Here is a 25,289-nt window from a genome sequence, read left to right on the forward strand (position 1 = left end):
TGATGTTAGTGTCGTAAATATTTAGGATAGTGAAGATTTCTATGTTTATAAAGGAAAAATACGCCATTAATCACAGTAAATAAAACACAAAGATATACTTCATTCAATAAATTTATTTATAAATTAAATATTCGATTTTCGTTATTAAAATAAAACAATAACAAAATATTTTCGTATGTACATTTGCGAGTGAGCGCAAGTGTCAAAAATGCGACACGCACGAAAATATTTATTTACAAATAAGTAATTGCGGCACGTGCGCTTCACACGCAAATTCGAAGTAATAGTTTAATTTTTTTTAATTAAATTGGACTAGTACGGACAAACACTGACTATACGATGTCGTCTGTTTTCGGTGTAACTCACTTTTTTTCTTTCGGTTTATTATTATTATTTTTCATTTTTATTATGAAACTGAAATTAATACCCTGTAAAACTCTTTCGAAATTTGTCTAACCAAAACTACCACTATGAGGATATTTTTTTGCACTCTAATCATATTTTATTAGCCAGGTGATTTTCTCCTCTTTCTAAAATGGGATACAGTATTAATTATTATTATTAATTATCAAGTTTAGATCTATCTCTCTCAGTGTAAAAGTGTGTCTCTTTCGAAATTTAAAAGTTTTCCATAACGTAGTATAAATTTAAATTACTTTATTATAAAAAACTTGTTATCCTACCCACTACAAGTAAGTAGTTTATTTACGATATAGATCTAATTCTTTTTTATAATTTCTTATTTTTTAATTAAGTACGTGATATAATAGATGAGAGATAGAAAAATATGATCGCGTCTCAACAATAGACAGTGTTTGGAACGATTACTTATATACTAAATTTATGTACAAAAATAAATAAGAGGAAGGTATTAACAAAATTTACATTTTCGTCGAGCGGATACAAGAAAGAACTTTGGTTGACGAAATTATATACAAAAAAGAAGCGATATATACTTCATAAACTCGACAATGTGGAATGTTATTGCGAATTACTTGCAAAAATTGTAACGTGAGATAGAGGTGTTATCGGTTACAGAAGATTTATTTTGTAATATACAAAAAGATTTTCATTTTGGACAATCTCATTCAATTGACTTTAAAACTTTTAATGGATGATGTTTTAAACATAAAAAAAATAAAATCAGTTTGTATATTATATTAAAACAAATAACCTAATCTCTATACTATTTACATGATTTCACGTTGATATACGGGTGCAAAAGTGATTGTTAAACCTCCATAAAACGTCTTTATATCTTTTTAAAAGAATATAGTAAGTCAAAATGATACGATTAATAGCTTTTTTACGTGTTTTTGTATCACAAATTCAAGTCCTTCATATCAAATCGATTCCTGTTTCACGTAAGTGCCAAATCTGCACTCAACTGTGACAACCTCCTTGGATCTCGACGACCTCTCCCAGACCCCCTGGTTCCACTAGTATGGTTACTATATCCAGAATCGGATCCAAACGCTGAATCCTGCGAATACGGTTTCGGAACCGGCCGAAACGTGGCCAAATGCCCGAAAACTGGAACGGTTTCATACGGACCCGGAGATGGAGATATGCACTGCAACCTTTGCGTTATACTCGGTATTTGTCTTCTAGTGGGTGGGCCAACACTACCAACTCGAGGATACAATTGCAACAAAGCGTCCAAAAACATTCCCTCGTGAAATTCTTGTCTTCTCCTATCCAAACTTCGATGTCTTTTATTTCCTGGTAAAGGTGGTAACGGTTCTTGTGGTCTTCGATATCTTTGTCCGTCTCTACGCGGATGTTCCGTTCGGTAAACAGGTGGAGGGAGATTTAACCGTCTTTCAGCTTCACCTGCTAAACTCAATTCATCTTCCGCAAATTCATCTTCACTGTGTCCGGCGTGAGGTAATTCACTTTCTGCGTCACTTAATTCTTCATAAACGGGATTGTACAAATCTTGCGATGAGTATGGATCTGGTCCGGGCGATGAACACAAGAAAACCGGCGGATGTTGAGATATTGGATATCCACTGGGATAGTGAATGTTATTTTTTACATCATTCATCTGAAAAGATTAAAAAAAATAATTTAATTATTATATTTATAAAGAAGAAATAGTTATAAAATGATAAATATTAATATTATGTTAAATAAAAGTCTTTGTTGATATCTTTGCAAGTGTACAATGACAAAAATTATGGTAAGGTTCACTAGAATTATTCAATGTTTAATGTAGACAAAGAATCTGAAATAAATATATAAAAAGAATGGGAGGCACCAATATGGATACCCACATTAGCAAGAAGAATAATAAAAAAAGTGACCAAGAACAAAATGGGTTTTGTGAGTTCTTCACACCAGCGATGCCTATCTGAGGGACATAAAAACAGACAAGAAAACGTGACAAAATGACACGTAAGGGAAGGGAAAAACAAATATAAATATTGCAGTGGATAAAAGAGATATGATAAGAACTTATTAGGCAAAACTGAACCATGCAAACAAACCGGTCTAAAACATACGTGCCAAAATCTCGAAAATTATGTGATAAAAGCCGCAGGTTATTTAGAATTACTTCCAATAAAGAAATAGAAGTGAACCGATCATGCACCCTCACATAAGGTTCCTTAACGTATATTATATGAGCCAAATTACGTATGTAAAAAAACTCATCAGCTGATCTTATTAAAAATAGAATGATACCTCCAGTTTCAAAAATAGTGAGAAATACAACAAAGTTATACAACTTATAAGAGTTGCTAAAAAAGTTGTAATCAGCTTCATTCAAAAACAAGTACTCGGAAATTCACACCTAAAACAAATGGAATAAAAACTCATTTTTATCTTATCTGTGCTTTTATTGTAATTTGTGTTTTGAAGTATCTGCTTTGTAAGAAATACTTGTTGATGTTTGAAGATGACATACAGAATCATGATTTAAATAATATCGAGAAACAGCAAAGTGTGCAGCAACCAAATAGTGATGATGGGCCGCTCCAATGTCTGCTTAGTCAGTTAAACGAAAAATGTTGCTGCTGGTATGCCTGTCATTTGGAAGTCGCATGCATCTGTCGCATGAACACCAGCTACATTAAGATCTCACTCTTAGAAGACGTCAGATCTAATGTCTAAAAGCCAATACAATATTTTGGGCGATATTTAATTGATGAATTCTTTGCAAAATTACCTTTTTGTGGAAATGTCACTTTTTATGTGTTACATGATTATTCGACAGTTGGGTATGCCAAGAATAAAACAACACTGGGATTTAGAAACAAGATGCAGCTTAGTGATAACTACAATGACTCGTAAGCTAATTAGTGCCAGGTAAGCCAAACTTGGAAGAGATAAAAAATTTTGTGGCAGCGAATTCTGACGGATTACCATTAGATTTTTATTTGTATGAAGGTAAAGGGTCATCAATGGAATCGGCGTTGTACCCGACAGTAATAGGTATTTGCCGATTGATGGACCTCACCTTGAAACATCCCAAGGTCAAGGTTACGATCGTACCGGATGACCTTCATCTTAAGATTAAAGTCAACTATTACTTAGTCAAGATCAGTACCTTGATATTGATTTTACTCCTTCTCAGTTTGTATTCCCAGCTGATCATTTCATCAGTTTGAGTGTTCCAAATAATCTGTGTCAGTGTTACTTTTTATTAGAATTGAAAGGAGAACTAAAAAAGCAATGATTGATTTGCAAGGGTATGATATTCCTCATTTTGAGGTGAGGGAATTTTGTTTATTGGACACAAATTCCACCTTTGGGCTGATAAGTTACATTTAGATGAAATAATGCTACTGAAAATGAGTTACAGAATTTCATGAACCTGTTTTGTGGTTTAACATCTCTAAAATTAACCTGGTAAATTGAATACGGGTAAGCGCAATTCAATTCAAGTGATATCCAAAAATGGACTACCAAGAGACAAACCTACATTAAAAAGTATTTTAAAAATCGGATGAAAAATATGAAAGGTACATAACACACAGATTTCGGGATACACGCGTTTAAAATTTCACATGCGAAAAGTAATTTTTTTATGGCGTACTCGGCGATTTTTTTTTACGAAAATGGTATTACGAAAAAATTTGAAATTTGGATATGTGAAAACCTGATGTCCCGAATGCATGTATTTTGTATTTTCAGTATTCCATATTTTTTCATTGTTAACGCAGTTTCGATGGAATTATAGGGTGAATTTGAAGCTCAAAATGCTTTTTCAAAATAAAAATTTTCCAATTTTTGTCGAACCAGTGAAAGTTATTAGCACGAAAATATAATTCCATCGACATTGCGTAGATTCAACCATTTTAGAACAATGCTGTACAGCATTGTTATGTGATGTACTACAAAAAATTAATTATACTAAATAAAAATTAGAGTTCGTAGTAAATTGATTTGTCAGTAACCTCAAAAATCAGATTTTTTTGTGAATTTTAAAAATCAGAATATTTTAAAGAATAAAATCATAATTATATATTTTTTTTATATCTTTCAATTATGAAAATTGGATGTAACGTATACGAATCATAAAACACGCCACCAAATCTTCCTTCTCCATTATACTTTTACGGTTTGGGTTGGGTATACGTAAATGACGATATTCGTAAAACACGGAGTGTAAAACATTTACGTTGGTCTTTTAACGGTCGTTTTTACGGCTAAAACTTTTTCCGCTGTTTTTAATTATTGACGATGCCAAAAGTACTAAGCGCAATACATAAATTACTGAGAAACGAAGACGAAAACTCACCTTATTAAAACGCTTTCTCATTTTCTATTTTTTTTAATTTTATGTTTTATCCTCATTTCGGTACTGCGGGAAATTAATATCCAGTTGGTGGTAATAAATACTTAAACGGTTAAATTACGGTATATGGAAACCGAAACGTGTTATTGCCGGGGTGTTTTTACGTCGCTCGAAATCGATACTTCGTTCGGAACTGAATATTTAAAGCACGCAAAAAAATTGTAAATAGTACCGAAACAAAAATAAAAACGTCCGGGTTTTGCTATAAAAAAAAGTATGTTAATATTGTATGGAGCCAATTACGGAAAGCAAACCCAAGCTTTTATAGCGAGAAAGCCACTCTGAAAACGCCCTTTGGGTTCATCCCGTTGACGTATATAAAGCAAAAGTACCCGCCGAAGGATAAGAAACATAGAATACGAGGGTGGTCTTAGTCTTAGCAACGATATGGACATAAAAATATAAAAAAAATAAACCAAAACAAAAAACAGACAAACACGAACAAAATGAACGTACAAAGAAGGTTAAATTTATTAACATGTCAACATCACCACTTTGAAAACACTTCGAAAACAACCCTTAACTTCTGTACAGTATAAGGGGGCGTTAATTTACATTTAGCCCACACAAGAAGAAGCTCTTTAAGTTGCTTATTAACAGTGCTATTAGTGAGTTCTTTGTCAACTCTACGATAAAAATCAACAATCACAAAAGCTTTATAAAACTTTTTAAACTTTACTTTTAATTAATATCCGTTGATCCACAACTCTTCATAACGTTTGAATTAGGTTTAACAAAGAATCTTCTACCTAAATAAAATCAAATAAAAAAACTTTATTAATGGTTATTTTCGCCTCCTAAAGAACGATATTGTCGCGTAATTAAGGTTTATTACGACATCTTTCTCCTTGATCTTTAAGACACAGCTGTATACGTAAGTACTAAAGGGTTTATTTTAGAAAATGTCCGTATATCGGTAGGTAACTAATTGTGCTAAAGTAACAGTAAACTGTTTTACGACGGGCCTCCATATTTATTTTGAAGACACCGTCGGCGGTTTTAACACGGCGTATAAATGAACACGAACGCTTTTACACACGCCGACCGCTAATTTTAACCAAGCTTCGTTGCTCGCCGTTTGTTTTAATCCTAGTAATAAAATTAATTGCCTAGTTTATTTTGTTGGTGCTCTTCGTCCACAGATCGAAACAAGATCTTTTTATAGAAAAATCACATCATTCTTTCAGTTTTGTCGTCCAACAACAATCTCAACATAGAATTAGTTATGAAAGTGTTTCTTTATTTTTAATGAGAATAAACAAGTCTAGATTAACTGTAATGCACATAAAATATTAACAATAAACGTCAAAAAAATGCATTCGACATTTATATTTTATAAGTTTGAATACGAGTTGTAAACAGCGTATTATCATTTTCATGTTTGTTTCGATGTCAAAATTGTCATTATTGACATCGAAACTGTTTGTAAACTGTAATAAAATCTGAATATAGCAATAATTATAAATTATAAAGAATACCATCAATAATATAAAGATCGAAATCCAAAACAAAATGAAAAATGATGTGTTTAAACAAACATATATATTTATATTCAAGTCTAAATAGTAATCATACATTTTGCATTACTAAAGAAGAAATCATCCATAAGTTGCCAGAAAAGCGCCAATGTTGGTGTTTAGATGATGATTTCTTAGTTTCACTTAGGAGAAATACTACGTACAGAAATTGTTATTTGGGAATCAAAAACTATATGCATTTTGCCTATAATTTATATTTCTGGATTCAATTACAAACACTTGATTCTTTGTACTCAAATACATTATTACCAGAAAATTATTGATTTACCTTTAGAAATGAAGATAACTTTGGATATTGTGGATACAATGCGATATTACACCAATCCAAAAAGAAGCTAGTTCTATGAAGCTATTATTATTATTGCTGCCGGGCTGAGGGGAGCGGCCCTCTCGTCACCGCAACCTACAAGACCTATTGTAACTTTAACCCTCCATAAGTTTAAGACAAATGTAAGTCCTTAATGAACCTTGTATTGCTCCAAGGTCTTGTTCCTTTATGTCAGTAGGTGTCATAAGAGCTTTACCGAAAGTTTTGTATTTTAGGCGGCCTCTGGAAATGAAATTACACAGCATATGTTCAGCCGTTTTTGACTCATCGTTGCAAAGCCGACAAGTTTGATCCTCAGCATGTCCAATGTGGAAGAGGTGGTATTTTAGGGGCGCATGGAAAGCTGGGAGCGTCCTTAGACCTCCTTTGCTGAGGCATAAAACCTCTTTGGTTTTGTTTTGGGAGGGAGTTATCATACTCAAGCAACTCATAGCAAGTTCTCTCAGGTTGCTCAGGTTACACTCTCTGATCAATGCGGAGTCACACGTGTATGCCCCTCTAAAAATGTTTATGGATGCACCTTTCTGTATCTTTTGTAGGTTCAAAGCGGTGCAGAAGTTTATAACAAGAACTTCTGCTTGAAAATGGTTATGTACGAGCTGAGGGGCAATTTAATGTGGGTATTTAGTCCACTAATGCCCATGCCTACTCCGGATCCAACTATCTTTGAAACATTCGTGTACCAGGCAAGGGCTCCTCTTTTAACACTATATGTTTATAATATGTGTTTCCATGTGCATCTGGAATGTTTGAATTGCTTTTTTCCGTTAGATAAGTTTGATGCCGTCTAATTCTATAATGGTCAGACGCAAAGACTATGACTATCATGAACTGTTTGCAAGAAAAACGACTAAATATGAAGCCAAAATATCTACGGAAACCTTAATAGAACCTTAATAACCTTAAGAAAAACATGAAGAGAAGACACGAACACACGCGATGAATAGATATTTAATTGAGATTCATTTTTTCTTGTTAATATTTTGAGATAATTGATTACAAGATTGTGATTACTTCATAACTGCAACCTGTGTTATCCATAATTATTTTATTTTTTTTTATGGATCCTATTACATTTTATACTAAAAACACAAGCCACGTCATTGTTTGCCAAATGCACAACGTAATGTAGCATTCCAATGTATCGTTTTCTGGCTTGGTTTATTTTTATTGCGATTTGCTGTTACTGAATGTGTAAGTTTTTATTTTAATTGGCTCGGTCCCAGTTGATTTCTCTGTTAATCCGTTGATTCTGTTTTTATCCTTTTATATGTTTTTATTATCACTCCTAGCAAGTTGTCAGTTAACTTCATTCCTTCCTGTGCAACCTTGGTTGCCTGACAAACGTATATTTAATTTTACTTAATAACACAATATTCCCATGTAATAAAATAATAACATACCATTTCTTTCAAGTGTTAATGTTAACTGTTTTGATACTAAACATATTTTGTAAAGTTCATAATTTAAGAAGATTTCGGCAATGTATCATGGCTTAAGAAAAGTACCTTAAGCCCGAAGAAGACGATTGACGTAAATGAATTATTTATTATTTATAATTTAAAACAGACGTTTGTGGAAACTTTTAGATTTAAAAAGTACAAAGTTCACTTTTCAGTGTTAAAGGTTTTTTTTTTGCAAAAAAATCTAAATTAACTTATGTTTAAACACTTTTTAAAATGTATGTCCAAATCAGACCGACTATATAAAACAAATAATTAAAAAAAATATATTTACCAAAATATTGACTTTTTTATTGTATGTCGGTTTTCCAAATATCAAATCAATTCCATTTATGATTTCGCGTAAAACCCAATAACCCTTTTTAGTAGAGTGCCCTGTCTAATTTTAGAAATTAGAACACATTTCATGATAATCATAGTCAAATATCTATTCAGCCTCATTTTTTTTTATTCAGCTAGCTATCTGGCCCATTTACTTCCATCAGTAAACAAGACGGTGTTCAGAAAAGCAATTTCTTTCTAGCTTTGTGCAGTTTTGCAAAATTTAATCTCACGTTTTGGTTCTTTCTCACTTTCTGCAATAATCATCTTTGGCGCACCAATAATGGGATCTGCCTTTATTTTACGTACTAAACATCGCTGATCTGGTTCAGTAAAAATTTGGTTATTTTTTTCACTACTTGAATGTTAATATTGAAGCGTTTATTTAATGATTTTCTAAGTTCAACAGTCGTTTGGCTCCTTTGCCTAAACATTTTGTATAGAATCGGCACGAATAAAAAAAGAAAGTTATTTAGGTATTTCCCCTGATCGATTATCAAGCTTGTATATGTAGTTGGCCAAACTTTTTTTCAGTCGAAATGGGTTAATCAATAATAAGAAAACACGAATCTTTGATCTTGTTCCGAAAATAAATGTTAAAAATCGTTATAATATAAAGAGTTGAAAAAGTTTTAATGAACATCTTTTCCCCATTCTCGTTCTACTCCTTGTATCATCTTTTAATTGGTAATAAACAAAAATTATCAACATCTGTCCCTTGACTGTTCTATTTTAACTCATAATATGTGACACTGTAACATGTATAATATATTTTTTATGTGGGTACCTCCGCCGTCGACATCGCGTCGTTGTAGTTCTTCGTTAATTTCAAAGTTTTTTTTTGTTAAATTTTTTTTTAATGTGTAACCGACCCGTCTGTTTGACATTATGTCACCGGCGCATGTGTAGGTGTTTATTTAAAAAAAAGGCTCCTGGTACGCGTTGTGTCGACGATGGCGACGTCGCGACGCTCTTCTCTCAAAACGCTTTACGCTTCCGTGGATATGCGGGTCCTTTCCCTGTGTGTTCTCTGGATGAAGCAAAATGCGCTTTGCGCAGCTGTTCATGTGTAAATATAGGAGGTGTACAGTGGGGGTCGTAAAACCCTCCTCCATTTCTACATAGATTGAGGCTACGTATGTTTCGGTTATCACTTTTCAAAGGGAAACTGTTTACTCTTAATCAAATTGAAGCAAACCTTGTTTACAGTAATTACTTTAATGATTTTCTTTTATGAAAATCTCTTTTGTTATTAATAAAAGATGAGTTAACAGAAGAGGTACGTTTAAAGTATGGACAGATTGAAACTTTAAAATTAGAGTACAAGAGGTAAATATTTATCAGTCGGGTGCATTTACATCGGGACGGCATGGCCCTTCGCAACAACGAAAGAAGGACGAGAAAAAGAAAGCAAACAAAAAAATGTAAATTTACCTCGATGGACGAGGCTACGACGTGAGCGACGCCCGCGTGATGTTGCGGCGTCGGTCTTGGCATTATTTCGTGCAGATCTTCGTAGATAACTCCAGCTGTGGTGGGTCCATCCCTATTAGTTTGCGGCGAATTCTTGCACGGTAGGAAGTTTTGTACTTTTCTCTTATGTCTGTAATAAAGAAATATAAACATTAAATTATCATTAATTTTAATCAATGATTATAATTAGTTAAAATTCTTTAATACTTTTTAAATTAACTTTTGAACAGATAGTATTATTGTTTTCGAAGAATAGCGGCGCTATTATTTGTCAAGGTTCGTCCAGGAAACGAGTTTTTAACTGGCAAAGCCGCCATGTTTATTAAGTCATTATCCTGGCGCTCTTCGAAGACAAAGGAGGAGGAGACAATTGGGATAATTTGAGTGGGAATTACCAAAGTTTCTTGGTAGACGTAAGAGAAATTGAGGTGACTCTATCCTTTACAATTTCTAAGAATTAGTTCTAAAATATTGCATACATTAATTTATTAGATTCTCGTTGGATTAAAGCCAAATTTCTCAACAGAAACTCCTTCAATTACATTAAGAAGATCTAATAAACTAGAATTTAGACTTTGGTATAATGTTTAGAAACTTCTTTGATCACGGTTTATATCTACATAATTATTATTACTACGCATTAGTCACTGGACATATTTATTTACTTTCAACTACACAAATAGATTAAAGCAAAAAAATAATTAAAAAGAATCGGTTAATTCAAGGCTTAAAAAGCGTTTTTTTTGTCGCTGTCAAATAAGTGATATATTTAGAGAAAACAGACTTGGAAACGTAAAAAGTTCTTTTATCTTTTTTAGTTGAATTAGATTTTCTTGGGAATTCTCAGTGGTCCTTCTATAAATCTTTCTTCTTCCGGTGTAAACCTTCCATCGCGAGATTAGCGTGGAATTAAGAACAAAGGGTTTCATTTGCTGCAGTTCTTAGACCACTCCGAGAGCGCGGTCTTTTGTCACTCCCGGTCATTAACTTTTTACGGGATAATTTCCCTTTTTGCGCAAGTTTCCAAAGATTTGCATAAGAAAGCTCGCTAATCCATCTTGGTATAAAAATTTGTTTGAATTTCTCAACCTCAGTCCAAATAAGTTTTCGCTTGGCCTTTTTGCAGCAAATAACTTATGAATATGCGTTCAAAATGGGATCGATACACGTCCGTTTCCGTTTTAAAATAAGTCAATTTCCTTTTAGCGAAATTGAAACGTATTTTACCGGGAAATTATGAACGGACAGAAAACGGATTTCTGTGTGTTATATAGCTAAACTGGTTCGTATCGAATATAAACCATTCATCATTGCCGGAAAAATCCAATCTAAATTAACTTGTCCGAGACCGCGTTTTACGGAGACGACTTAATTTATAAAGCGCCGTCCCCTACGAATCGATTTATACGTTCGACTTTGTTATTTATTCGAGCCAAACGTTCATTACCAGTCCTGTAATTGCCAAGGAGAAGTACAACTTTGGAATTTTAGTTTAATTGGACCAGCTCGTCTTTTATTAATAGCACGTCACATCGATCGAACATTTTAACCGCAATAATAGTTTTTAATGGACTAATTAATTCCGAAATTAATTATTAATACCAGCGCCTGACGTGCCATCAATTATTTAAACCCTAACGGTCGATATATCGTATAAATTTAATTAAATTTACGATACGACAGAAAATAGAAAATCCAGGTTAATCCACAATTTCAAGATAATCTTATTGCAAAATTTATTGTTGATTTTTATTGATTGTATTGCAAAAGACTAATTTTTGCTAGTAGAAGACTAAGTGCTGCTGCCAAAAGACTATATATTCCTGCCAGAAGACTGGCTACTACTGGCGGAAAATCAGACGAAAACCAAAAAAAAAACTAAATTCTGTTAATGGGATACTAGATAGTACCAATAAAAGACTACTGCTAGTAAAAGTCTAAGTACTGCTGAAAAAAGCCGATTGAAAGCTGATTTTGTGAATGTACTCTATTTTTTCCCGATATTAGATGATTACCAAAATCAGAGATTTCTTATTTATCCCAATATTTTTATTATACAACCTGTATATTATTATACATCTTCTAAAAGTAGAGCCTTTGGGCTTTAATTTGATATATAAATCATGGCTTAATATCCATAAATAAAGCCACAGCGATTTTTTGAATTTATTCAATTTTTCTTAGATATTAGATGATGACCAAAATCAGAAATTTCTTATTTATTATTTATCCCAATATTTTTATGATACAACCTATATATTATTAAACATCTTCTAAAAGTAGAGACTTTGGGCTTTAATTTGGTATATAAATCATGGCTTAATATCCATAAATAAAGCCATAGAGATTTTTTTAAATTATTCAATTTTTCTTAGATATTAGATAATGACCAAAATCAGAGATTTCTTATTTAATATTTATCCCATATTTTTGTAATACAACGTATATATTCTTATACACCGTCTAAAAGTAGAGACTTTGAGCTTTAATTTGGTGTATAAATCTATATTCATAAATAAAGTCACAGTGATTTTTTTAATTTGGCAACATTTGGAAGAACAGAGAATATGCAAAACTGTATATGTTGGTCTTAGAAAAAAATGAAAGCTTTTTTTTTCAGGATGATGAAAAACTGCCACATTTCGATGTAACAATTCCTGAATAAAGTTTCAACTGGGCTTGGAATAGGTCAAAAAGATTCTAAGGAATGTCCGAATAAGTAGAAAGTTCTGGGTCTGAAATAGACCTAGAAGATGACAAAAACTTCAGAGGATTCTGTGCAGCAATAACATCTACGGCATTTCGTAATATGCCTAAAAGTGATGTGATTCAAATGCGCCGTCAACAAGATAGCAATCAATTTGAACAATTCCCCAGTACTGCCTAAGCGGTGCAATTTCAAAACATGGCAATTGAAGTGAAAAATTTTTTTTAGTTTTCTGGTAATATCTGAAAAAAACAAAGCGATCGCTAAGTAAACAAAAGAATGCTGCAATTATGGCTCGAATAGATCTACACATTTTTGCAGATTCGGAATTTGTGCAAGCGATGATCCAAGTTTTACAGAGGTCGAAATCAACGATGAAAAATTACAGTGCCGTATAATTGGTGGATGTATAATTCGCCATGTTCACTGAACCTTCGATGCCCACGTCTCAGGAACCAAGCATTTTTTCTATTTTGACTTCAATCGGACCTTCGTAAATTGCCATTCCAGCAAACAAAGTCGAAACGGGGACGCCGTCCCATGAAAAGTACAATTCCAGCAAAACGAGCCCACCCAGGTTTGAAAGAGATGTTTCATCGCTTGAACAATAACAATTCCGTTGCATGCATTGAACCCAAAAGAGAAGTGCATTTGAAGTTCGAAAATATTCAACAGATTTATTTGGCAAAACTCCAATTCAGAATAGTGTGGCATTTATTATTCATTATTATGGGATGTTATCTTGTAAAATATTGTGCATTAAGTAAATAATTGAGTTTTTTCTGGACTTTTCTAGCAAGACAAAATAATTATCAGAATCCTTTCTTTGACTTATTTTTTTGTAAACAAGAGATTATTTTTTAAACTACTTAAGAAATGACTGGAAATACCACAAAAACACACACACATAATATTTTCTGCCTCGTTATCTAAAGTGTGCCACTTGTTCAAGTTTTAAATAACAAAATTGGTACATTTCCACTCAACCAGTTTTTGTCGTTGGTAATGGTCTTTACTCATCATCTTCTGGAAAATGTTTAACGGCATCGTTTTAACATGCACATGACAGCTAAGCGTGTACAAGAAGTAGGCCAAAGTGGTTTGAAGGTACTAAACTTCTAACGTAGGGGCGAATTAAGTCGTTCGAGTGGCCGGTGTTGCTGCGTTGTCACGTCACCGTCGAGTATTCTCTCCTCTTACCGTCAACGTAGACATCGTCGTCGTCGCGTTTAAGTACTCCATTGTTCTCTCCACGTGCATAATCGTCAGCTGGTGGGCCTCTGCTCCACCAAGTTTATGCATAATTAAGAACGTGTGTGCCTCTGTCTGTTTGAAAGGTGACCCCATTCGACAAACTCGACACGTAACATAAAACGAGGAATAATATTAAACACGAGGGAAGAAATAATTTTGAATAAAAATTGCAACAAAGTATGTTCATTATATTAGATGATTCATCTATTTAACAAATCGTTATATTTGTTTTATTACAAGCTGTTTTATGTAACATTATTCGAAGGGGAGCTCGACCAGATCTCGTTTAGCATCCTGCCGAGAACTGATCGCGGTGATTACGACGCTTTTTAGTCCATCTCCAGCTTCTCGTTACTCGTAATTACGACCGAGCACTTGCTCTGGATATTTTAATTGATGCGGTAAGTAAATATTTTCCCGCAATTTAGATGAGCTATTTCTTCAGTCGAACTTAACTAGTTCTTCCTTTATGAGCCGTAATGACGATGGTGAATCCAGTGCTTTTACGTACCATTGGATTAATGAAATTGTCAATTAAAACCGACAGCTGTCAAGACGATAAAGATGTTCTAAACATTAATTAATGTTTTTAATTATAGGATATTAATAATTTTGCGTTCATTATTTTCAAGACTTAAAAATAACCGGTTTGCATTCAAACCGAAATTTATGAACACAACAGTTATCTGGTACAGAAATCAATATGGGTACAGGATTACAGGGTGTCTGCAACAACATAAAATCGGCGCATCCATCTTCACATAAATACGTAAACCAGATGTTGCTGCTTTCTCTTCTCTCAATACGTTCTTAATGCGTGCGGAATTTACGATGGGACTTTATGTGGGCGTTTCTGAATAACCCAGGAATTGAGGTTGGGTCACCAATTTCCGTTGTCCGCGGTCATCTTAAGTCGTCGAAGAACCAAAAGTGTTATTTAAAAAAACAAGTAACTTGACCCCGCATCCATAAAATAACTAGTTTCCGGTTGTGGTAATCAGCGGGCTTCTTTATACCTGTAAGTTTCATCTCATTAAATAAATCGACGAGGAAACATCGTCGTTTTCGTTGTGTCGTCGTCGTCATCCGGCCTCGGATCCATTTTCTGCACTAAGCACATGTCCACGTAGCATATGTAAGGAGTCAAGTGACTCTTTTACTTGAGGATGTTGTAATCTAACACGGAAGATTGCGAGTTTCTTCCTGGAGAACGCTTGCTATGCCTAATTTAACTCCTTCCGAATTTCATGCAACGTAGAGTCATTGGATCCTTTTGATATAACACTTCAATAACTTTTTCTTACGTAAACATTGGTTTGTATTAAAATAATAATATTTAGATAATAAATAAAGGTGAAGTTGTATTCTGTTGCTATGCAGTTGTTGTCGTTTTGATTCTCACGTACTCGAGGTTCGAAAAACGGCTCGAAAACCTAAACAAAAAGGGTACCGGAAGCCCTTTGACTTCTTGGGGCATATAAACAAGTGTCTCGATGGGGGAACAGGGAACATTCCTCTCGCCATAATGGGCGTGCGCGCGCAGACGCTAAAAAACGATTAATTACGATTTGAGCCGCGACTGAAATTCTCTTGTAGACAAGAAAGGTTGAGTTGGACGGTTTGCGATTGTGACGGAATGTCGACTTTAACAATGAAGGATTCGAAATCGTTTCTGTACAAGGTAGATCCAAAAAATAACAAACCGATTTAATTGCACGAGCGCAAGCTCAACTTAATTGTTTGTTCATCAAGACGAAAACATTATAGCGTTTCTTATAAACTTGCGGGTTTTACGATTTTGGTGTAATACTTGAAAAGTAACAGACCAAAAAAAAAATTCCAATCGACAATAGTTTACGTTACACCGCGGCCTGTTTAACACGTTTAACAAGACCAGTTAAGCATTTATTAATCCATTCCGAGCCGTTGAGTTTTGAAAGCACGGATGAGCTTACGTAGTGGGCGTCGTTTCCTAGACTTAAATGAAATTTTATTAAATAACAGCTCGCTGGTTTTATCTAAACCGCTTTATCTGGCCTGGCACGAAAAGGCGATAGCTACAATGTATAAAAGAAGTCCTCATAACTTTCGGTTTAACGGTAGTCTCGAATTAATTTACGACCACATCGAGGAAAAAATCGAGCCCTCGTTGTCGTTAATTGGTTATTTAATTGAACACGTCTCTTCATTAATCTAACTGATTAATATAAACAGGCCCATAACGGTTTCAAACTTGCGAAGCGAATTAAGTACACTCTTATTATAAATAATATTTATCTAATTAAAAATTTTTAATTACTTCACGATTTTATCTAACATTTAGAAATTTTTGTAAAGAAACCGCTTTGGTATGTACCCCTAACCACTAACATACCATAAACTGCCTAAAAACTAGACGAGATCCTTCCATTGGGTGGTAAACATAAAAAATCGTTTGCCATTCGGTAAGATAAAGAAAACTACAACCCTCTTATCGTTAAAATAGAACAATTCGTGCCAAACAACAGGTACACAAAAAAAAAGGAAATGGTTGCTTTCCATTATCATGTCTCTGGTGAAACGTTCTTTTTTCCACGGTTATCGTTCGGTCGTAAAACTTTAGTCGACCAAAACGGCGCCAGGTACTATTTCCTTTCGGGTGTTTACTGATTTCGTCATAGATACAGTTCGAACATCAATTGGCAATTTGCCGGAACGAAAAGAACTCGATTGATAACTTTGGGTTCGGCAGGTATCCTGAGGTTTTTAAACCATTTTAAAAGGTGGCCGGAAAGAAATAACAGATAAAATAAACACTAAGAAATAAAGGAAGTAGTGAATTTAAATAATAAGCTTGTTAGCGGGTGAAAACACGTTTTACTTTTATTTTCGTGAATAAATTACAACGGGAAAACGGTGGCGACGGTCCTTTCGAATTCTAAACATTTCACTTAATTGTGTTTTGACTGGCAAACAGTAGCTGTAGCGAATAAATCTTGAAGCCGCGGTGTTTTCTTTTGTCTTTCCACCGTGAGTAATGAGCATGCTCCAGCTGCGATGTTGAAAATCCAGTTGACTCTTGAATCAATCACCAAACAAAAAAAAAGCATGTGATTTATACTTTAAGAAAACACGCCGAAAAATAAAGAGTTTTAGTGGATGTTCTAGACGAGATTTATTTGAAAGTTTTATATGCTTAATTTACCTTGACAAAACTAAATCCGAATATCGGAAATTGTCATTTCTGAGTCTGTTCGCAAAACCGTGTAATTTTAACAAGCTTGAGAAGTGGCACGGCTCCGCTGCTTTCTCCATTACCGGTGCCGTTATAATTCCTGATCCAATTAGGCCTTAATTAGATATTTTGCGTCCCCTGAGCTAAGATAGAGTTATAGAGAAGCGAGCTCTCTCAATTTATAGAACTTTCTCCAAGTTTTAATCGCAAAATTGTTGACGACAGTTCTCTCTATATATACTTTATGGCAAGTAGAAGAACGTGGTGCTCAATAACGTAATTAGAATAACTCTGTAATGAAACTTTAGCGGAATTTAATGAATTTCTTTTTCAAACTAAGCATTCGTTGACAGCACAATGCTTAGAAGAATGCAACTGGAAGGTTGTTCAAGCTAAAAATGACTCACGCGTTTCACCCTTCGCCCCCTGAACGTGCTTTTGGCAACATTCCTAAATGCCAAATAGAATTAATCGTTCCGACATTGTACGATTGTGTGCTAAATATAGTTCCTCAACTCAATTCATCTAACTTTCACGTTTTACCTGATCCAAAAACAGAGCGTAAAAATAACTGTTTAGTCTACAATTTCTTGATTTACGACCAACTTCATAGAGCGATTACGAATTATTAGTTGAATTATTATCCCCCTAATTCGTAATTTTAGAATCTATTTTCTGTCGCGGTCCCCGTCGAAAGGAGAAAGGAGAAAAAACGTTGCACAACAGTGTTAAAGTTACAGCTTGTTTTCCTACGTCGGTCCTCGACGATTTTTATCGACTCGCGAGCCGTTTTTCACCCGACGGACGGTTTTGTTTTTTTTTTGTTCGTTCAAACAGCTCGTTAGCGCCAGAATGTGTGGGAGTTACGAGCTGCGAAATAGTTCGTTCGAAAACGCGAACGCATGTAGCTACCGATGGCGACATGAGGATAATATTTCGATGATGTATGGGTCCCCATCCAAAACCTAAACGTACAGCTTTATTATCGACAAATTAACGACAAGCTACCCAACCAACTTAGTCATAGTCGTTTACAGACCGTTGAGTCATCATTTCACTATTAATATTTAACACACGCTTTTGCAAATAAACATTTTACTTCCTGTATATAGAAAGTATTTATCGTGTGTTATTAAGTTGTTAACGACCTAATAAATTTTTATACCGACAATAACTCATCGTAAAATTGAAAATGTTTAAAATGTTAATGTGGTTTATGGATTCTACAACATGTTTTATTATAACAGAAATTTTTTTATTATAATACATCATATAACAGTTAAATTACAGAGTATTATGGTTGATTCATGATATAGAAAGAAAGTCGCCATTTAAGGTTGTTGACACGCATTCGAATACATTTTCGACGCTCGAAAGGAGTGATTAGAGTTAAATTACTGGTCGTAAATTATCGATAAATGTCGATAGTTTACACAATCGAACATTATCGATACTTTTTAATGGGTTCTAAAAAAATGTTTAACGATTTTTCACTATTGAATGTATATACAAGAGAAAAGGTCATTCATATACTTAGTCCCGAAAGTTTCTAAAATTAAGTCGTACAGAGTGTCGAAAATTGCTGTCTTGCTGAGAAAAACGAATCATTAGACAAGAAATTAAACAAATTTTGGACAAGCTCCCCAAAAATAGCAGCACCTTCAAAATGAAGTCAATAAAAGTGCAGAAACTGTAAGAACAGCTTTGCGATGTGTCGGCTCTATTAGAAACTCTATATTAAAACAATAGAAAGAAGCGTACTTTTCCTGACGAGTCAAAATATTTTTTTATGTGATAATTTTGGTCATGGAAATCCTCATGGAATATCACCCATGCGACGATGGCGACAAACCTCCCAGCAACAAACTTTTACCCGTAATTTCTTATCTACTTTCTTAGCTAATATCTTCCTTATTATTCGAGATAGCGAAAAAACTGAATGCACCATTTGAAAGCTTGATTCTTTCTCTATCTAAAACCGGATTGCCGATAAGTTGATACTAAGATCAATAAAAAATGAAGAACCCCGCTTTGTACTTAAAATAGCTAAAATTTACCAAACTTCAAGCCCTTGTGCAATTGTTATCAAAGCGAATTTTACAAAACTGTTATCATAGTCAGAAAGAGCACTCCTTCAACTATCTTAATCCGCGTTTTTGTCAGTCAATATCTATCGGCGTCATGCTTAAATCATCTTTACTATACATCCCTACACGCAGAAACCCGTATTAATTGCTCTTCCTCTAAACAACTAACTATTTTACTATAACTTTAAAAAAAAATCATAGATTATGTAAGCTATGGGTTATTAATAATTGTTATTAAATTAATTAATAATAGTTAAAGGAGCGCTCTTTCTGACTGTAATAACCGTTTTTTAAAATTCGGTTTGATAACAATTGCACAAGGGCTTAAAGTTTGGTAATTTTGAGCTATTTTAAGCACAGAGCGGTGTTCTACATTTTTTATACGAAACTACCCGGTTTTACATAGAGAATAAATCAAGCTTTCAAATGATGCATTTAGTTTTTCGCTGTCTCTAATAACAAGGAAGATATCAGTTAAGAAAGTAGATAGGAAATTACGGGTAAAAGATTGTTGCTGGGAGGTTTGTTGCCATCGTTGCACGTGTTTTTATATCATGTCTAGGATTATTTACTAAAAGCTATAATAAGACTAAACAGACTAAATACCTTGAAATATCTAGAGGAGACCAGGGCTCAAATTGAGCTGCATCGCCATTGATGATGATGATTATAAAATACAACATTATTAGTAAGGAATCACTAAAACTTTTATTTCAAGTATAGTGAAATAAAACTATACGCTTATATCCTGCATCTTATACTAAAAAACTAGTCTAAATCAATGTCGTTAAAATGAGTAAAAAAATACAGAGAATACGATGCTATTTCATAACGCATACTGTGTTTCTCAAAATCTTCAGTTGATGTAGGGAAATCCGGAAAAACAAACAAAGAAGAGAACAATAGGTTTTTTACGCTTTTCAAGCAATTTTTAAATAAGTTGACATAAAAATTTCGTTCCCTTAATTTTGTTGTTTCAACCGATCTTTGCATCATGTTATATACATTTATGTATAATACGTAGTTGAGTTGCATTTCTTGTCGAAAAAGATTAAAGAAAATGATATTAATGGAAATATTTATATTTAAATTATTGCGACTTTCGATTGAAATATTATCTGTATAAAAAAATCAAGTTTCTGCGATAACAACATCGAGTTATTTAATGTTTTTACACCGTATGATAAAAATAAATGGAGTTGAATCAAAATAAAGTATAAAGGCGGCTCTATTACACAATGGAAATAAAAAGCAATGCATTCCGATTGCTCATGCAATACAATCGACGGAATGCTATCGCACAATGCGTAAAATTTGCAAAAATTGAAAATGAATTCACTAAACTTTTGGAAAAAAAGTTCTTATTCGATCTCTTTCCCAAATAGTCATTTACTAAAACCAAAGAAGGCGTATGTGGCACCTGATACTCTTTCTAGGTATCTTGGTATCTTGGATCTAGGTATCTAGGTATCTTGGACACTTGGTGAGCAAGAAAAACGCATTCACAAAAAGAATATCTATTCTTCAGTATCAACCTCAGAACCCAGTGATAATTAAGTCTGCTGTGTTCTTACGACGATATTACGTGGTAATAGAAAACTCTTGCTTCTAAATCAAACCAAAATGTGGGACCCAAAATCCATGATTAAGAATCATGAAAGACGAAATCGTCGTTTATTCTGATCTCTTTTAACTCTTGATTAATTTTGCTGTACTGCCGAACATACTGAATAACATCTGTGTTCAATCGGATTAAATGTTGTGCGTATGATGTATTTCGCCAATGTTGAAGATACAACTGGTACTATTAGATAATATGGAACTTCAACAATTTTTTCAGTTACTAAAATTTAGAAGATTACTCAAAGATTTTTCTGTAAAATCTGTTTTATTTAGATATATTACAAACTACTTCAATAGATTTGAAGTGAATTTTGTAACCAATGTTCCAATTGGTAAATCACGTAAGTTCTCGTAACACTATTTTGTAATTATCGTTAGTTACAGGAGAACCTTTAATAGATTAAAAGCTTCCCCTTTTAAGGATGTAACGAGATTTTCATTAACGATTGTTCGGTATAAATCAAAAAAAGTACCGAATCCAGCGCATTTCCGTTATATGTACGAATTTATTTAGGTCAGAATCTCCATTTGTGATAATTTGTGGGAATGATAATCTTATTACAAACAGTTTTGAATTAAAGTAGATATCATCAGGAAGGATATCACATGGTTTCGAAGAGAATATTTTCACGTCACTAAACCAGAACGACACCGCAATAGTGAGAATGTTAGATAGTAAATGTCTAGAGTTTATATTCTACATTGAGGAAATTTATTTATATGGGAACATTCGCGCGAATAGTCCTGACTTAAATGAGTCTGGTAGAAATGAACTGCTCCGCCTACATTACAACTCGGACTAGCATCCCAACTTAACCTATTATGTTGAGCTGTAATATTTATAAACGAGCCCCTTATATAATTAAGAGAAGGGGTAATTCTTAGGGTTAAGTAGCAATTTAGAATTAGTTTAAATGAAAATTGTTATAAGCTGTTATCGCCTTATCTGAAAATTGTAATCGTTTGAATTTAAAGTTGTTATGTTGATAAACAAACTTTCAAAAATCACCCTCGGATTATTTAACGAAACGATTTTCAATTTTTTTAATCTTGGCCAACGAGACCACTATATAATTAGATATTGGCATAACCGTAACATTAATGGGATTGTTCCACATGCATTTTGAGATATTAACAGTATTAAGGGACAATACCATCATTGTCTAACCAGCTATAACAATTAGGACGATGATTTGATGATACTCTAGTGTATATTATCAAGATATTAATCAAAATTTACATTTATGTACAACAGGAAACTTGTAATTAAACTTAATTAATAATTACTAAAATTCAATAAACGTTCTTTTCTATTTCTTGAAATAACGTCTGTTTACTGGTAACATCAAGGTTTTCCTTTATAAATTAGATTAACCCGCACACGACAATAGAATCTAACCAAACCCGGGATTTCGAAACTTCCCCCCTCGGTTTCATCGTCAGAGACATCCAAAATGGAGTTGTCGTGTAGTGAGACAATAGACAGTTCCGATTTCTATATCATCTTGTTTCCTATCCTTCTCATAAACATGCACACACGGCGTACGCGTCTGGATGTTTCGTGGTACTTACTTCCAAACTAGTATAATTCCTATGAAGACAGCGAGTCCGAGCAACACGGAACACAGCACTATCACAGCCGAGGTCTGGAAGGAAGGACTGCTACGGTAACTGGCATCTATCAGCTGAAACAAAAAGTAAAATAAAGATTCACTGAAATGTTACATCGTTGAGTTTGCGAAATAAAGGAAAAGAAGATAAAAAACCCTCTCTTTGCGTTATCGTGTATATGCGTTGCACGTAAGAACATTGTAAATAACCGAGAGCCTGGTTATTTTTTCAAAGGGGAAATGAAAAATAAAAACGGGAGGAAAGTGGGACAAATGATAATCTTTACGGTGTTAGGGAGATCTCCATGTTGACACGAGGTGGCGTCGTCACGTCCATCGTAAGAACCCCGGTAAACAAGAAGGGAGGCCACATCCCAACTGGGAGCTTTTTTTAAAATAAAGGTCACGTCCGACGTTTCATGTTATCTTTTCGCCCGATGACATGTATTTTGTAAAGAAGCTTTTTTTTTCATCAAACTAATTAGATCTAAATAAAACAAAATATCTAAGTATTCTAAATGATTTGAGTAATATTAACTTACAGATTATTACGTGCCATTTCCGTGATCGTTTTTTACCGGAAACGGGACCGGGGTATTTTCACCCTCCCTATAAATTTAATAATCGCGATATTTGAATGCCGTTCCAGTCACCGCATTTCTAGAGGGTGAATATTAATTAATCGCAATAACTTTCGATGATGATTCTTCATGAAACTGAAACGAAAACGCGTTTATTCGCACGTAGTTTCAACAGGGGCTCATAACTAATTCAAACTGTGCTTCGTTTAATTAAGTAAACGGGCCCACAGCGGGACATAACCTGGCGAACTAATCTCGGGCCCTCCCAGAGTCAAAACGACACCCCAAACCACCACCGAAACTTTGATGGGGTCCGTCTTGGCACGTCTCGTAGCAAAACCGACGCTTGGAGAAGCGTCTACTAATAACTAAACTTTCCAGAATTAATCTGACGCCTACTGTGGATATCTCATTAGAACGCTCCGAGCAAAGTACGGAAACTATATTTATATAGGTTTACATTTCACATATATTAATCAGAATGTGGATTTGGATTAAAACTTTACGGATAAAAATAAAATATTTAAAATTTTTTTAAATTCTTTCTTTCAAAGAACCATCAACCACATTGATCGGGTGCATTCTGAAAGAAAAGCTCGATTGTAAAGTGCACCTTCCGGACCTTCAGCTTTCAAAACTTTACAAAGAGCTTCTGTTTGATCTGCACTTGACAAATATTGACGCTCTCGCACTCGAACGGTGGCCAACGTACGCGAACGCCGAATGGACCACACTAGAAAATGGTTGTTTACGCTTCTCACACGTTCGTTAAAGTCACTATGTACGAGAAAACGTAAACAGTATTGTTCAAAACTACTTTGTGTCATCGTTTTAAAGAGGCGAAGAACTTATTTACACGTCACTTCAATCCTTAATGAAAATTTTGAAATATTGTGATAAAATCAATCGTAAAGGTAGTTTTTATAAAAGATTCAAAAATATGTACGTAAAATTATTTCCACCATTGAACTTATCTTCCTAAATCGATTTTGATCGTAAAAGTTAAACGAAAACTTTTCCTCGGCACATGACAGCTTTCCCAACGCAAAAGTCGAAGGTCAACGTTACATGGTACTTGACCTCGATCTAGTCTTATCACGATGGGCAGTCCGCCCACCATCCGACAAGATTTTAATCAAGATAGAGCACCTTTGAGTACACTCGACCGATTTTCCTCCTGAAACTTTTCAAATTGAAAACGTTGACAGCACAAGGGTCTCAAAAATCTTTACACATACAAATTCGGTGTAATAAATTGATCTATCCGGCTATTAAAATTCTCGACGTCGAAACACGTTAACGCAATCATTACCGTTTGAAAGCAACTTGAGCCCGTCATTAAATCGTCATTAAGCACATGGGTATGGCGCGTCGAGGAGACCAAAAACAGTAGTCCCAACGTAATAGCAATCATAAACGCATAACCGCGGACAATAAATCTAACGTTAACTCTCCAGAGAGATAAATGATACATTGTGAAGAGGAGAGGCCGTTGTGCCATCATCGGTCGACCATCATTTTTCAACTCACGAGTAATTAATACTCCATTAATTCCGTCGATTGCCGGCAGTCTCTGCTTCTCAATCAATGCGTGCCGTCATCTGGTAGCATCGGGAAAATAATTACACTTGTTTACTACCTAAAGGATCAAGACCCATCGTAAATTATTCGCAATTAAGTGAGTAAATAAAAACGAGAAAATAAAGGTCAATATTGAAAGGGATTTACGTTATCCAATTATCTTCTGTGCGTACAAATCCTTACTAACATATCAAGAATTAATCACATTCTACGTTTGGAATTGACACCAATAACTTAAGTATTATAATCGTATTAAAACAGATCGGTTAGTGACTTAAACGAGTTTCAATCTGAATTTAACGGGTGATTTAAGTTCAAAGTTTACCTTTGGGTTGCGCCATTAGGGACTATAGCGAAGCAACAAGGTAATGGATAAAGATGGGATTTTATTTCCTCTATCCCAAATCTTTAATATTTCTATATTAAGTAAGTGTTACCTGGAACAACCCAGCACAACATGTATTAGTTATGGTCTCGCGTGGCTTGATTGCCTCCCATTGTTTCCATCACGAACACACAGTGCGTGATGCCGGTTAATGCTTCATCAAGAGGGGTTGGATTTCCCGGGGGCGGTTTTGGTCGCAATGCGTATGCAAAATTTCTATTTGACGAATCGATTTGGCCAAACATTGTGGGGGATGAACAAAACTGGGAATAAATACTGAATTTACTTTGTATATATTAACAGGGTATTTTTATTGCTACAAT

The 25,289-nt window shown here is 34.3% G+C and overlaps 1 protein-coding gene across 2 annotated transcripts in view; it reads right to left on the minus strand.

The window, feature by feature from the left end:
* Positions 1-93: 93 nt before the first annotated feature.
* Positions 94-25,289, minus strand: part of LOC111423796 (putative Hedgehog signaling attenuator pxb) — a 159,884-nt gene continuing 134,688 nt past the window's right edge. For both annotated transcript variants that reach the window (XM_023057153.2, XM_023057151.2), the window contains 3 exons: positions 22,382-22,494; positions 9,886-10,054; positions 94-2,047 (listed from right to left, as the gene is read on the minus strand). In XM_023057153.2, coding sequence (XP_022912921.1) covers positions 1,361-2,047; positions 9,886-10,054; positions 22,382-22,494 — 969 coding nt within the window. In that variant the 3' untranslated portion in view covers positions 94-1,360. The remainder of the gene's footprint in view (positions 2,048-9,885; positions 10,055-22,381; positions 22,495-25,289) is intronic.

Source organism: Onthophagus taurus, chromosome 7 (genome assembly GCF_036711975.1).
Source record: "Onthophagus taurus isolate NC chromosome 7, IU_Otau_3.0, whole genome shotgun sequence".
Classification (NCBI taxonomy): domain Eukaryota; kingdom Metazoa; phylum Arthropoda; class Insecta; order Coleoptera; family Scarabaeidae; genus Onthophagus; species Onthophagus taurus.